The 16,433-nt window shown below is 43.2% G+C and overlaps 1 protein-coding gene across 1 annotated transcript in view; it reads right to left on the bottom strand.

The window, feature by feature from the left end:
• The window catches only part of TINAGL1 (tubulointerstitial nephritis antigen like 1), a 128,987-nt gene that overhangs the window by 22,288 nt on the left and 90,266 nt on the right, over positions 1–16,433 (bottom strand). The window contains exons 7-9 of the mRNA XM_086955637.1: positions 13,703–13,853; positions 3,997–4,186; positions 2,590–2,635 (exon numbers count right to left, since the gene is read on the bottom strand). Of these exons, the coding sequence (XP_086811763.1) occupies positions 2,590–2,635; positions 3,997–4,186; positions 13,703–13,853 (387 nt within the window). The remainder of the gene's footprint in view (positions 1–2,589; positions 2,636–3,996; positions 4,187–13,702; positions 13,854–16,433) is intronic.

Genomic DNA, 16,433 nt, shown 5'->3' with positions numbered 1-16,433 from the left:
AGACAGAGGGAGGGAGACAGAAAAGAGGGAGTCAGACAAGAGGGAGACAGACAAGAGGGAGAGAGAGAGAGGGTTACAGAGGGAGGTAGAGGAATGGAGACAGCGAGAGGGAGACAGGGAGAGGGAGAGGGAGACAGAGGGAGGGAGACAGAGAGAGGGACACAGAGAGAGGGAGACAGATGGAGACAGAGAGAGGGAGATAGAGGGAGGGAGGGAGGCAGAGGGAGACAGAGGGAGGGAGTCAGGGGGAGACAGAGGGAAGGAGAGGGAGACAGACAGAGGGAGACAGACAGAGGGAGGGAGAGAGAAGGAGGGAGACAGACAGAGGGAGACAGACAGAGGGAGGGAGACAGATAGAGGAAGGGAGACAGACCGAGGAAGGGAGACAGACAGAGGGAGGGAGACAGGGGGAGGGAGACAGATAGAGGGAGCCAGACAAGAGGGAGACAGACAGAAGGAGACAGACAGAAGGAGGCAGACAGAGGGAGACAGATGAGAGGGAGACCGATGAGAGGGAGAGAGGGAGATAGAGACAGGGAGAGGGACAGACAGAGATAGAGACAGAGACAGACAGATAGAGATAGATACAGGGACAGGAACAGATAGATAATGAGACAGGGACAGATAGAGATCGAGATATGGAAAGGGACAGGAACAGACAGAGACAGTTACAGGCAGAGACAGACAGAGACAGAGAGACGGAGATGGAGACATAGGTAGGGAGACAGGGACAGACAGGGCCCGGGACAGAGAGACAGATAGAGGAAGGAACAGACAGAGGCAAAGAGGGAGAAGGAGACGGAGACGGAGGGAGAGAGGGGAAAGAGAGGGAAAGAGAGGGAGACAGAGAGAGGGAGACAGAGTGAGAGAGAGAGAGGGAAGCATAGAGAGAGAGAGAGAGAGAGACAGACAGAAAGAGGCAGAGGAGAGAGAACGACAGAGGGAGGCAGAGGGATGGAGATAGAGGGAGGGAGCCGGAGGGAGGGAGACAGAGGGAGGGGGACAGAGGGAGGGAGACAGAGGGAGAGAGGGAGGGAGACAGGGAAGAGAGAGGGAGGGAGAGAGAGAGAGAAGGAGGGAGACAGAGAGATAGAGGGAGACAGACAGAGTGAGGCAGAGTGAGGCAGAGGGAGACAGGGAGCGAGAAAGGGAGAGACGGAGGGAGAGAGAGAGAGAGAGAGTGAGACAGAGAGAGGGAGGGAGAGATGGAGAGAGGGAAGGGGACAGAGAGAGAGAGGGAGAGAGAGAAAAAGATGTGTGTATGCCGGGTCAGATGCACAATTGCTTTAGAAACCTTCCTGATATCTCAAATTTGCTTGAAAATGCACCATTTGCTCACTTTTATTTCAACGTTTTCTTCCGGGGGAGAACCCCACCCCATGGGAGGTTTTGGTTTGTTCGCTACACTTCTTTACTGTGTCCCAAAATGATGCATCTCCAATAAGTGTGTCACCAACATGAAAAGTTTGGAAAGCTGTGCCCTACTGCCTGCCCTTATTTGTTATTGATGCAGTTTAACTGTTCTGTCTCTCACGTGCCTTGTTTGCTTTGCTACAAACCCTTCTGACTCTCTCAGTTGCCCACCCAGTGTCCCAGCAGTCAGGCATCTCAAGGACCACTGTTATGGCAAATTCTCTTTTTGTCAGCCTACCAGCAAACCTTATGTATTATTGATGCTAGGTGGTAAGGATCCCTTCCCACCGTTGCGAGCAGGGGCTGCAAAGACCGCTGCCTGGTAGGTGTGGGTGGGACACCATTCACGGTCAGCAACTGACCATTGATCTCAGCCTTTAGGCATCGGGGGGTCGCTCCCTCCTCCCAGTATCTGTTCCTTTAAAAGGACCTTGACTAATCCTGAATGTTGGTTTGCAGTTGTCTAGGTATGGCTACCTACCGAAGCCAAAAGGGAGAGGGCGGGTGTGTATGCTCTCTGCTTTGATGCCCCTCACTCCCCTTATTCCTCCTCAAGGATGCCTGTGTGTCCTGCAGCCCTCAGGCGCTTTCACCACAGTCCTCTCATGTTTCTGCTTCGCCTCCCTGACCTGCTCTTCATCTGCCCTCCAAACTAGTAAGACGTGGCTCAGTCTTCTCCCTGTGTCTGCACCTTCACTGTCTGATCCAGGGCTACATTCCACACCCTGCACCATTCCTAACACCAACCTGCCCCTGTCCCAGCACGGTCGACTGCGACTCTCCCAGGCATCCCTTACATGGGCACCGTGGGTACCATGGGGAAGGCTGAGAATAACATGACCCACTTGCCCCAAGATGTTGCACCCATAGAATATCCATGAACGTGAACAGTCATTGGAGGAGGACCTATGCTTTAACATTCACATCAAAGAATCAGTCAGGAAACTTCAGCCAATGGCAAGGTGGGAGAAATGTCCAAACTTCACCCAACAACAAAAGTATACTAAAATGATCACCCACTCCTTATGCAAGACATATTAACATCTGTAGCACACATGCAGTTTTCTAGGTGTGAAACGCCAGGAATGTCTTTGGGTCTATTGAACCTGCCTGTGTTTGAGACTTCATCCTCTTGACTAGAATCTGAAAAAGGCACACAAGAAGGTCGAGGCTTACCTTGCACCGGTCCATTCTCCATCACTTCCTTCATGATCTCTTTTTCCTGGAAAACAAATATATTGGTTTAGGTTTGATAAGAAAGACAGTATTTTATTCTGTCATCAGGTTGGCGATTTCCTTTTAAGGAACAATCAATGCGCTGAACAGGCCAGCTGTGCCCTGAGTACTTTTATCTGCATGGTAACATGTCTAGGAGCCCTGGTTCTGATATTATGCCTACATGGACAGGCCCACTGAATCTTTTGAAAAAGATACCACAGGACAACTTTGAACGAGAAATTAGTCATACAATATATGTTCATTAACCATAATATGTGTCCCCCAATGGGTAACATAACCGTCCCATCAGAGTAGTGTAGTGTGCATTTGTTACTTGATGACTCCTATGGAAGCTGAAATATCGAGCGTCCCTAAGAGTTTAAGAGTTGCCTACTACGCCTACCAGCGGAACTCCACGGAATTTTGTGGAGTTTCTTGTTAACGCTGCAGAATTAAGCAGAGTCAAATTCCGCGAGCTACGCCCAGGCCACTTTTATAAATATATATTTATATATATATATAGGTGTGACCAAGGCAGTAGGAACTGCCAAAACGTGATACGCTGAAAATAAAATATATGCGTTGAACTTTTCTCGCGGTGTCGGTGTCAGGGTTTTCAAGTATAGACTGGTGTTGGTGTAGATATATATGTATATAAGACCTGTTGACTTACATATCGACATATCAACAACCCTAGAGGCACTATTCTTCTATTTTAAAAATACCACTACATAAAAGGTCCTCGGTGAAATTGTTCCTGCGATCAGAGTGTTAGCTGTGAAAAGAGGGCTGTCAGTTCCTGCATATGAAGACAGGGCATCCAACCTCCTCAGCTTCCAATGCCTGGAACCATTGTTGACGTTGGACAAGGTGAGCGATTATTATAACTTGGCACTTAATTCACAAGTGTCATTGTTGTCATGGAGAGAGGTGGAGGGTTTGAATATTTTTAAGTTAAAATTTACAAACTGCCCCTTTTAATGCAGTGATATCTTATGTAAGTGGAAATGCTTCTGCATATTAAAGAAAAGCACTTTTTAATTTTGAGGAATCTTCATCATAATTTTGAATGGTGTTTATTGCACAATGAATGTGGGAAACTTTTTCAGAGTTCGGCTCGGTCATGAGCTCTTAGAGCTGAGCCAGACCCTCGGCTCGGCTTTGGCTCAGCTCTTTCTATTAATTCGTTGGCTCGCCCACCTCTATTTAAGAGAATGCAGGATTGGTATTCAGCATGCTGACATTTAATGGTGCAGCTACAGGCTTCTAAGCAGAGCTTTGGGCACAGGCACACCTTCTTTTACAAATTAAGCGCTGTGTACAAATGGATGCGTGGTTCACCCCCACCTGCGCGCTGCTACTCACATTGGATCCAAGTCTGTAAGCAGGGGTTGACTGGTAGATCTCATTGTCCTGGGTGTGGCTGTTGGGGCAGCGGGCCGTGGCTTGTCGTTTGCCACGGCCGTTGGACCGGCTGTGCATCATGCAGGGGCTGCTGGTAGGGGGTCTCTCCGTCTCCTGACTACTGAATGGGTAGCATTCATCGGTCACCACTCTGTAAACAAAAGAAACCGTTATACATGACTTTTCACTTACATAATTTCTAGAAGACTACAAAGCTTTGGAAGGATGAAAGTCAAAGTCAGCCCAGTATATATTTAAACCTGTCCCTGCTATGTACACATAGTTATCTGTAGCAGGCATGAAACCTACCATACTAGCTCGAGCTATACAAAGTTGATGATCCTATGACCCAGCGGGTGCGGACTCTGGTTTGGTTGCATAAGGTTGCTGAAACCTAAACCAAAAGGTCAGGGGCAGTATTATGCATAGTGCCCTGAGGCGCAACAGGCATGTGCGATTGCTTTGTGTGCCCTCTGGGCACAATAGATTTATATATGGGACTGCAGATGCTTATGTGACCCTTCTGTAATACTGATAGCACTGATGCACATGAAGCACTCATGCAAAGGAGGGAGTCACTGACAATAGTGAGCGCTACTGTATACCATTTTTAGATCTGTTCATTAAGCAAGACTACAACAGCGTTGTTACTACCCTTCATTGGAAAGCATGGGAATGCAATACCCTCCTGCAATGTACAAGTTACCCTCCTCGTGCCATTAGATTAGGGATGGCCTCTTTTATGGTTGATTCCTGAGGGTTCATTCGCAACTGCACACACAAACACAACTTTTTTTAGGAAGCAAGTATCTTGTCCATCAAGCTTAGTAAGGACCGATATGAAGTGAGTCTGGTATTGCCCCAGAGATTGAGATTTTACTACCTAAGAAGAAAGACCAGTCACAGCTACTAGTCTGTGTCACTACATTCTGTCCACTGGCCCATTCTAAGGCAAATGAAGGGCAGCTTTAAGCTTCCCTCTTCTCCTATTAAAGAGATAAAAATATCAAAGACCATCTTATCCTCTCTGGCACCATATCCACTAATCTTTATACTAACATCCTAAAAAACTGGGGTCTAGATCCAACTAAGGGCCATTTCAAATGTGGAAACTGTGTAGCTTGCCAGTCATAAGCAATATATTTTTTTTCAGCCGTGATACTGTTAATATGCAACTTAAACAACATACGGATGGCTTATCCAGAAATGTGGTGCACTGTATTTGGTGGCCACGTAACTATGTTGGGAAGACTTCACAACAAGTAAAATTAAATCAGGTGCAAAGTGGAGAATGCACCCTTCGTGACACACCACTTGCAACACAACCATAGTGCTGATGACATCAGATGGGAAGTTATTGAGAGAATGGTACCATCACCAACAAGAGGAGACTTTTTCATACCTTCTACAATGCAAGGAATGCAAATGGATTGACAAATGCAATTCCATCAGGGCTGGACTGAACACCATGGCAGAAGGGCACAATTTTATTTCTCTTCAGGATCTTTAATATGACTTCTGTTGCTGTCCCATATTTCCTCGAAAACTTGGTCTCTTCTGATAACAATATCCTATTACATGATTGTACAACGTTATGTTTGTATTGTAAGGATTATACCTTAGATGATTTCCTTGTCCTGCTTTATATTTTTTATATTTGTTCCACTTTTGTACCTACAGAAAGTACCATTTTCATGTACTTGCATTGCTGTGACTCTTTGATATTCAAAACGCCTTTTTCTGTTCCCACAATTCTTAGGCATTACACCACAGTGTGGTCCCATCATGTATTAATCTTGAAAGCACTCCCTCCTTCCATGCCCCTTCTTGACCTCGTGGAACGGATTTACATTTCACGCCTCCCTGTCCCTGGTCGGGCAGTCATGTGTATTTCAAGCCTTGCGCCCGCGAACTGCCATATTTGTAGTCTGCGAACTCACAGGCGCAAACGCTTCTTCCAGACACTGATGGTCCATTGAGACCGCTTCCTACATTGTTTCCAATTGAGGATTTCAGAGGGGCATTAATTGCTATGCCCTTCGTTTGAGAATTTTCTACATCCGCTGACTTTACTCACAGGTGTGTCCTTATTGTTCATTGTTTCATAGTTCTCATTACAAACTGTTTTAATTGACACTCATTCTTTTATTTCTCTTCTCGCTACTCTAGGTACTACACCTATGATTATCCTTAGTTTAGTTCAGAGGCTGATTGTTCTCTCTTCATGTGCAGTACTTTCTCAATAATTCAGTGACTGCTTGTAGTTATACCCCATTCCAGGTTCAGGAGGTATCCTCTTATTACACCTTGATTCTAGCACTTTTTAGTGGGTTTCCTAACGCACGTATACTCCTATATTTCCATATTTTCTATGTCCGAAGGACATCTGTCTGTCCTTATGAAATACTTGTACCTTTGTCAGGTCAAAACAATTGGCAAACAAACATTTTGTTGTACCACAATAGCAAGTGGTTAGGCAAATACGTGCCTGGTCTAATAATAGCCCTCTCTATAGCTGTTTGCAGACATAACATACCTATAATTGTTTCACTACTTGTTTGACTTTATTTATGGTTGTGGCTGTTGTTCATGTGAGTGTCACTTAGCATACTGCTGGATTTATACAATGTTTGAATAAAATGAATTGCATGTGAACCATTGTTATTGTTTGTACTGTCTGTAATATGGGGTCATATACACAGTACACTTGCTGCCATACACATCGTTTTAAAATGAAGAGCAGTCTTGCAGTACTTCAGATAATTTGCACTGTGTTGTCGTATAGAGAAGGGAGCCCGTGCATGGCAAGGGACGGGGACACGGCAAGTGGGACTTTGGATGCGCTGCTCTGTCTTAAGAGCCCCAATCTTTTTTCCACCACCCTACAATTGCTGTCTTTTTAGTTCGATCGTGTAGTTTCTTTTTCACCCATGCTTTCACTCTGTCACTTTTTAGTTCTCGGCTAGCGTGGCTGCGCACATGCGCAGTTCGCTCGGCGAGATTTAATGATTTTAAGGAGCTTCAGTCAAGGGCTTGAAGCCCCACCCCTCTTTTCCATTGGCCGGAGTCACAGTTTATGCTAAACGGTGGCCAGCCATTGGAAAAGAGTTTTGTATGATGTATACTTTTCTCTTTTTACAGACGGCCCACTTGGACTCTGCCTTCTGTGCGTTCTGAAAGCTTTCTTATCTTTATGGGGCTATGTGTTCAAAACATATGGCCCCATAAAGACAAGAAACTTTTTGCGACGCACGAAAGTGAAAGCAGATAGTGCACTTGTTAAATGGCTTTATAAAATGTGATTCAGAGGAGAACGGAGCACTGAGGCCAGTGTTTCTGCAACGTGCACAGTAACAACTTGCTTATGTCTTTGCCCCGTCTACAATGTGTCTTTCCCAGATACAGTGTGTCTTCACCAGATAAGGCCTAGGCCTCTAACTCGTCACGATAAAGTTAAGCTGCCCGACTCCCTGCACAAAAACACTCAGCGAAGAGTAACTTTTGTGCGTGTGTGACTTCACCTCAACAATGGTGTGAGCTCATTCTCTGGGAGTTCCGCCTTGGGATAATGAGTTGGCATCTCTTGGCCATCTGCAGTTGTTCCCACTGTTTGCAGAAAGCCAGATGAAGATACATGGTTGCAGTGTTTTCCGCAGAAGTCCCTGTCCTACTCGGCCTGAGATGACACATTTTATGTGCTGAGTTATCCCTTCCCTCGTGTACGGCTGACCCTATTAGACCCCGCTGTAGCGCCTGAGTTCGTCTGGCAGAGGGTTATTGATGGAATAAGCAGATTTGTGAATCTCAGGGTGACCCATCAAGTTTAAATACTCATGTACCCAGCTGGGAGCATTGATTGAAGGGGTTCACTTACATGGGGTCACTCGGTCTGCCCAGAGAAGGGAATTGGCCTTCATTGCACCGTGACGGTTATCTTTCAAAGATACGAGATAGCTATTGATTTTGTATTGATTTCATTTATCCTCTTAAATTCCGACGAGGTATCGGGACTGCCTCGGGGAGTGGAGGCAATTTAATGTTGGTGTTTCAAATACAGCCGGCCAAGCTTGCAGGGGAAGGGAACCAGCGCAGGCATCCACCACATTCGCTGTCATCTCTTCAATACTGAGGCCGCCTAGTCTTGAGTCCGTCTCATGCTTCTTTTTCCTCCACCCTACACTTCCTGTCTCTTTATCTTTTTCCTGCAGGCTCTTTTTCATGCCTGCTGTCTTCCTATGTAATGGATTTCTTTCTGGCTTGATGATGATAAATTGATATCTGGTTCCCAAACAAGTGTTGTGTATAACATCAGCGGCACAAATTAAGCTCTCAGACCAGCGCTCTATAGAGAAGGATTCATTTGATAAAGGACCATCTCACCCATGAAGTGGTGGGGGAAAGCAAGGGGGGGGGATGGGGTGGATGGTGTGATCTTTAAACCAGATCACAGACGGGAACATTCAGGGGGTGAGAACATAGTTTATTTCTGTACTGGTCAAAAGTTCTTTATACTTTAAATATTTTACATAAAACATATTTACAATTTGATGCACTGGCAGTTTACGATCTGACCCAAAATGCGTAAAATAATGCAGTAAGAGCAATAACTACGCCCAAGGCCATCTGTCTGTCCTTATGAAATACTTGTACCTTTGTCAGGTCAAAACAATTGGCAAACAAACATTTTGTTGTACCACAATAACAAGTGGTTAGGCAAATACGTGCCTGGTCTAATAATAGCCCTCTCTATAGCTGTTTGGAGAAACAAGGTTGGCATAGTTTAAGGATGTAAGACCACCAAAGTCAGGGCAATCACCATAGTAACCCTACGCCTGTTGAAAGGCCTCCCTCTGCCATATGAGACTCTTCCGGTGCCAAAGGGCCCAAATAGGGCTTGGCCTGCCATACATACAGTCTTCTTTCTCCAAGGTGTCAAGTCAGCTACATCTAGGATGATGGTTGACTAGAGTTAAGAAACTCAACATGCACCTCTAATGCCATCTGGGTCCTCTGCAAGTGCAGACATTAGATGCTCCTAAAATATCTTGGGAGCAGGATGTAGAGAGTTACCTTAGGACACTTTTGGTTCTCATCGAAGCATTGTCACCTATTATAGCAACTTTTGAACACACAGCAGCTTTGAGGGTGGTGCCACAAGCTAATGTTGCAGCTCTAAGATAATGTCTCTAATATCTGCTCAACACCCGACTACTTCTTCACGATGATTACCCTTTATGAAATTTACTGTTCATTTTCTGCAACATCTTTTAAAAAATTTGAATCCTACAATTGTTTTGAGGTGTGAGGTTTTGGGCTACTGGACACAGGTGCGGCTGGTGAAATGTGCAATTGGTGAGGCGTAAACTACTCTCTGAAAGTTGAAAGAGCAGGTGAGCAAGGCAAGTGAGTCCGAGTGACACTGGCTGCTCCTCTGCTGTGGCGGAGGAGTGTCGCCCCCACTGCTTTCAAGCAGTGCGAGAAGTAGAAACATAAAATGATAATAACTTTCAGTTATTATCATTTTATGTATGCGCTGCTTTGCAGGCGGGTGGGCAGGGCTGCTCTATTCTTGGGGCAGGAGAAGAGTGGTCTGCCCACTCGTAGGTGCGCAATGACTGATCGGTCCTTTCGGGCCGCCCATGCAATTCATGTGCCTTTACCTGTTGTCCATGCAGGCTGCAATACAGCCTGCCTGGAGAACATGCGCAGCCCCCATTCCCTGGTTGAGCATCGAACCAGGATGCTCAAAACCAATCATAATGCTGCATTACTGCATTGTGATTGGTCAGTGGGGTGCTTCCTGTTTCTCGAGGAGAGCAGGAGCAGAGACTCGGGACCTGGCGGCAAAGTAGGTATTTTATTTATTTTTTTATTATGTGCACCATCCCGCAATTTTGAACCCAGGTTGTTCTAGAACTCGTGATTTCTCAACTGCGAAAACATAAAATTATTCTCTTAAAGGAATTCTTTGCTGAGTTTCATATTTCATTGTATATATCTTATACATTCCAATGGTTAATTACAAAAACTAATTTTGGGACAACACGCACGTTTAGAGCCAGAGGCGACGCTGCGTTAGCACACATGGCACTAAAACTAATGAAATGGCAGCCATGTAGGGTAATTAATCTGTTGTATACCCGTGGTTAAAGCTGTTGAGTGGGAAAGTCAGTATTCGCTCTCTCTCTCATTTTGAGATGTGGTTTGATACTCTGTTGCTGCAGGTATTTGTAGCCCATCTTTGCTCCACCATTATTTGGCCTCCTGTCAGCACTGGCATTGCCTTGCGTTATGCTGTACTATCATCTCAACAGCAGCTACATATTAGTAATTTATCATGTAAACAGACATTTTTAATATGCTAAGCTTCAAAAGAGAAAAACTGTTGTATTCTTTATAAAGCCATACCATACCAAAGACATAAGTTTCCATTGTGGTTTTTCTTTACCTCTTTATTTATTTTTAAAATATTTTAGTTTTAAAGTGGGTACCCATAAATACACTCATTGTGCAATATGTGCAAGAGGTTAAACTGGTCAGGGTCTTCCACACAATAATAAAAGAGGTCAGAAATACTTTTTTTTCTACTCCAACCTGTTCTAAGCCCTCTCTCCAAAACTATTACAAGAAGCCCAACAGATCAGTCCAGAGCTATCAGCTTAGGGTCCAACATAAACAAGCATTGGCATAGCCAATAGGTCTCGCCTTTTGGACCTTATAAGTATTTAGTTATGCAGCACAATATCCTTTGTGCAACAACATTAACTGTTGCATGGCTAAACACTTATAAGGTCCTAAAGGCGAGAGCTATTGGCTATGCCAATGCTTGTTTTCTTATCTTTCTCCTTCTTTCTCAGGTTTTTTTACCTTGCCCCTTCTTGCTTATGGACAAACTCTGATCTGGGTACGGGATTGGACTTAATGCAGAATAGAACATGCACCATTAAATGTTTTGACACTGGTGAGACTTCATGTAAGACAATTTCTCTCCTTACAGAGTGTGTGAAAACTGGGCAATTTAGATATGTCTATTCTAGAAGTATGTACTGTGGAAATAGAAGCAATGCAACTATATAAAACCAGGCTGGTTTCTGTAATGTAGTCTAGCTACACACCATACTGATCAATGCACAGCACCATTCCTTTGAAGTACCTTGCTGCAATAAAATTGTCTGAAATGTCCTCCTCTAGGCCACGCTATATATAATATTGAAATATAAAACAAACAGTATAGAGAACAGAGAACATCTTGCTAAGGCTGTGGCAGTATACATCATCCCACTAACAGTTGTCATTTACATTCTTTTCTTTTTCGGTGTCCTGCAGCCAAAGACATCATTTGACCACAATCGCAGTGGTATTAGAAGTGACATTATACACACTTTGACATCAATAACATCACAAGGAGTGACTTCATATAACCTTTGACCACGAATCCTGCAGTGATGCCATGTGACCCTGATCCTGATTATATCACCATCATTTATGTCACAGGACCCTGGTGTAACTCAAACAGAAAATCTATTGTTCCACAATGAAGAGGTTTAAAAAAAAACAATAGTGGTCATGCTCACCGCTAGTAATCCATATGTATCATATATTCATTATGTACTATTTTATTGTATTTATATACTCCTTCTCATTGTTAATACTTATTGATTTATGATCACTTGGAAGGAACTATTACACTAACAAGGCATATAGGGGACTGTTTTTTTTACATGATTCATTGGTTGTGGCCTAAAGACACCTGTGGGTGTTTAGCCACTCTTATGTAATTGAAAACATCATAAATAAAAACACCATTTCTTTCATTACTTGTCTTTTGCTGTAAGTAGAAGTATTTTGAATGATCACATATGCACATTTGCCTGAAAGAAGTGCATGTCTGAGATGGTGGGCTAACATTTACTTTTCAAATGATTTTTTCTTTTACATTCCTTATTATTAGCCATCCTTATTGTTTAATCTATGTCTTCAAGTTACATTAATTCAAAGCCAATAGTACATTTTTTTTGCACCAGTAAGAATCATATTTTCAGTGACATGAATTTAAACAAAAAAAAATAGATACCAGATCAAAGTACACTTGCCTGCTAGAAAGTCCCTATACTGTTTTAATGTAATTGTATGCAATTTCGTTTCATTTAAAGTTGCTATTGCAAGCATATCATGCCTCGTTTAAGTGGTATTTTGTAAACGTTTTGTGGTTTATGCTCACCAGCTTCCCAATGCCAGGCACATTGACTTTTGCAGTGCTTGTTTTTCATGCATTCACTAAAATGAAGCATTACAACATGTTTAATAAATGTGTACTTTTTGATTTGTTTCATTTTATGATGTGTTCTCAAGACTGCTGCAGTGATTCATGCCTTTATTTTGCCAGAAAGTGTTGCCAGTGATAGTTACAGAAAGTAATCACTGTTCATGAGGACACCATTAAACTTCTGTCCTTGACAATACTTTTGTCACCACTAATGCTAGGCGTTACGATGTTAAGGAAAGAGAGAGTTTGATGTGGGTACAAAGTGGTTTATTTCTCATCCATGAAGGAACAACAAGCCGCATCAAGCAGTGGCTGCTCAAGGCTCTAGCCATGCTCTATGCGAGTATGGAGATGCCACCAATGACATTTTAAAATTGTAAAAAGCACAGCACAAGAATAAAACAAAAAAACAAACCCATAACACTATAGTTGCAAAGTCAGGGTAGCGGACCCCCAATGGTAAGCCAGGGGGTTGCGACTCCTAGGATTCCCTAAATGATGTCCCTTTGTCACCCACTGTGTCTGCATGGTGGCTTTGAGCGCACTTCTTTGCTATTCCCTATTTCATCAAAGCTACCTGAGGTTTTTCTTTCAATGGTTATTAAATCAATGCATTTAACTGTGTGATGTACCTTAAACCAGTGGGGATGTCCTTTGGAAAACGGATCCATGCATGTAAGACTCCAGACATAACCATAAAAAGATATTGCCGGCCACTATCTAATGAAGTCCATTACCATGCAATGCACTCGTCTGTGCTGACCTTTCCAGCTACTATCCATTATGACTCACATCTAAGAGCTATAACAAACAACCAAATGCAATCTCAACAGTCCACTTTGACTCAAGTCAACAAGTACAGTAGACCTAAAAAGAGCACCCAGATTAAAAAAGTACTACCGGGCCAAACAATATGCAGCAGAAACGAGATAAATGCACCTAAATTGATATAACATAAGAAAAAGTCAGAGTATTTTTAGATAAATTCCGCCCTGAGTTTGAGCCAGGTCAGGGAGTCAAGGTGTCTTCTGCGATCAGCGGTCTAAGTCAAGTCAAGTGAAGTCAAGAGGGTAGCTAAAAAAAAATATTCTGTAACTTTTTTCGGTCTTTCAGCTTCAGGCATGTACATATATAATAACACACAGCTTAAATGTAAAATAAATGCAGGTTAAGTTAATCGGTGGGAAAGGCAATATTGTACTTTATGCAATAACCTCTATTAGTTATGTAATGCAGAGATCAGCGTCTGTAACCGGACAGCCAAGGAATTGAATACTGGTTGGAAAAGTATAGAATATGAAGGGGCTAACACAGGCCCCAGCAGTAGGGGCCTGTGTTACGCCCCTTTAAAATGCACATCCCGCCCACTTCGACCACTGTCTGCAATGTCTATTAGCTTACCCTCTGCGGCGCAGATACCACCAGGCCCCGTCCAATCTGCCACCATGGCAGCCATGCTGGTTGCGGGTGTCACAGGAGAGCAGGTTCTGTGGGGACAGTGCCGGTGTCATGTGACCCATGGAGTGGATAGATATCCTGTCCGACGCCACCGCTGCCAGAAAAGGAGAGGTATGTTAAGAGAAGAAGGGAGTGTTGTACACCTTAGGGTAGAAAGGAGTGTCTGTCTTTCCACTGGAAGTGCAACATTTCGGGTGTGCTGAATGTAGGCAATGTATTGGATGAGTTATCTGTCCCTGGGAAAATTATGGGTCCTCCACCTGTGTGCGAACTGGTGAATATGTCTGATGGGTATGTCTTCTAGATATGTGCTTATTTTGTGTTTTGGTGCCTTTATGTGTTTTCATGTGACTTTTGTCTATTGTGTGCGCTTTGTGTGTAAAGTGATTTTTTGTCAGTTTTAGCTTTGTTTGTGTCTGTGTCTTTGTAAGATAGAGATCCCGTGAAAAGAATAACTGCATCTGATAGAAAATATTGTTGATCATGCCTGGTGTCCAGTCTCAGAAAGGTTTAAAGCCTGTCAGACTTGATGTACAGTGGATGGGGGATATAGTTTTGATTTTGTGTTACCTGTGTTCTGTAGGGATCTCAGTCATGCGGACATAGGTGTATGTCATGTGGCTTTTTCGTAAGGGATTTGTATTTTCTCCTAAGCACTGAGGGATAATACTACTGGCGTCCTGCAGTGGGTTGGAAGAAGGGGCTGGAAGGCAGGTTGTTTTCTCGGTCCCACACATAGAAGCCCGGTGGGGCTGTGGAGGGATGTGGAAGAATGTATTCAAGCACCGCAGGGATTTGTGGGTTGGAATAGAGGGAGGGATGCATAAGAGTGTTGCTAGAATCTGTAGAGATTTGTGGACTTGGGTAGTGAAAGTGGTTGCATGAAGGTGTTACCAGAGTCCTGAAGAGACTTGAGGGTTTGAAAGTGGGATGGTTTCATAGCATTGTTACCAGAATCCTGCATAGATTTGTGGGTTTGGATAGGCGAATGATGTTGTTACCTGAATCTTTAATTCAATCTTTGATTCAAGAGAATCTTACCAGAGTCCTTCAAGTTTTTGTGTGTTTTGGTAGTGGAAGAGTTTGCATGAGAGTGATACTGGGGGTCTGGAGAGACAATGGGGTTTCAAGAAAGTGTCACTGGAGTCCTGCTGGGATTTGTGTACTGTGGTGGTGAAAGGATTGCAGGAGAATGTTACCAAAGAGAAGCTGGGATTTTTTGGGTTGCTGTAGAGGAAGGGATGGCTGGAAAGTGAGATTAGTGTTTTGGGGTATAATAAAAGAATGGATTTCAAGAGAACGTTACCAGAGTCTCACACACATGTGTGGGCTGAGATTGAAAAATGGGTTGCATGAGAATACAGAGCCCTGCAGGGATGTTGTGGGTTGAGATAAAGTAGGGGGTTTCAGGAGAGTTTTACTGGAGTCTAGTAAGGATTTATGATTGGATTAGAGGAAGGGATTTCAAGAGAGCGGGCCGATTCACAGAACTAACTTAAGACAAAATCCTAAATTAACTACCATTTTGATATTCACAGAAGGCACTTACTCATTTTGGTATTCACAGAAGGCACTTACTCATTTCGGTATTCACAGAAGTTAGGAGTCCTAACTTTAGCACTCTTAAATGCCTTCTGTGAATACCGAAAGTCTTAATGTTAGGATTTTTCTCAGTTTAGGAGTCCTAAAGTTAGACTAAACTGCGAAAAATCCTAACTTTAAGACTTTCGGTGAAGGCCAAAATGGTAGTAAGTTTAGGATTTTGTCTTTAGTTAGTTCTGTGAATTAGGCCCAGTGTTACCAGAGCTGTGTAAGCATTTGTGGGTTAGGGTAAAGTAAATGAGGTTGCTGGAAAGTTGTGTATTGGTATAGACAAATGTGTTGCAGGGGAGTTCTACCTAGCTATTGCATGGACTTGGGGTGTTGTATAGGGAAATGGTAGGAGTCTAGGGGTGTGCAAAACTTGTGTAACTTGCTTTGATGTAATTATGCCACATTTTGGTAAAATGAATTTACCATATGTATAATTAGGCAAAATGAAAATGTGTAATTTAGTGCTAGATTTTAGCGCAAAATGCACCCTTTTGTTATTTTTTTATGCGAGGACACTTTTGTGATAAAATAACAGTGCAAAAAAACAAAAGCACCAAGAACAAACAGCCATTTGCTTTCTTTTGTTCCTGTGCTTTCTCTGCAAATTGTAGCTGCGAAGGGCGTATTTGCGGTAAATTTCCACAGCAAATGACATGCAAAGTGTCACAGTGAAATAATTTTTAATTTTGTATTCCAAGCACAGACGAAATTCCTGAAATTAAGCCCCTTAAGCCGGGGTAATTTAAATTACGCCCAGGCATAATTGAATTTACTGTTCAAGTTTTTACCTTGTTACCCACACCCCTATTTCATATAACCACTTTTTTTGCTTGAAAAAATCATGGGCAATTTAATTTATCTTGCAGAGCATTTAATTGCGAATGTGAGTAATCTAAATAAGTTTTATTAAGTACTACTTCATTAAATATGCATGATATGTAAAGCACGCAACAAACTATTTTGTGTGCTATCTAGAACTGTCCTAAGGTTCCTGCTCTTTTCACTTTCATATTCGTTTTTTGATACCCGGTCACAGCCAGACTCAAACACATAATAATAGCTCTGTTGAGGTGTGAATCTG

Source organism: Lissotriton vulgaris, chromosome 2_1, assembly GCF_964263255.1.
Source record: "Lissotriton vulgaris chromosome 2_1, aLisVul1.2, whole genome shotgun sequence".
NCBI lineage: Eukaryota > Metazoa > Chordata > Amphibia > Caudata > Salamandridae > Lissotriton > Lissotriton vulgaris.
Note: the sequence above shows the minus strand (reverse complement) of the source record. Positions and strands in the feature narration are given on the sequence as shown.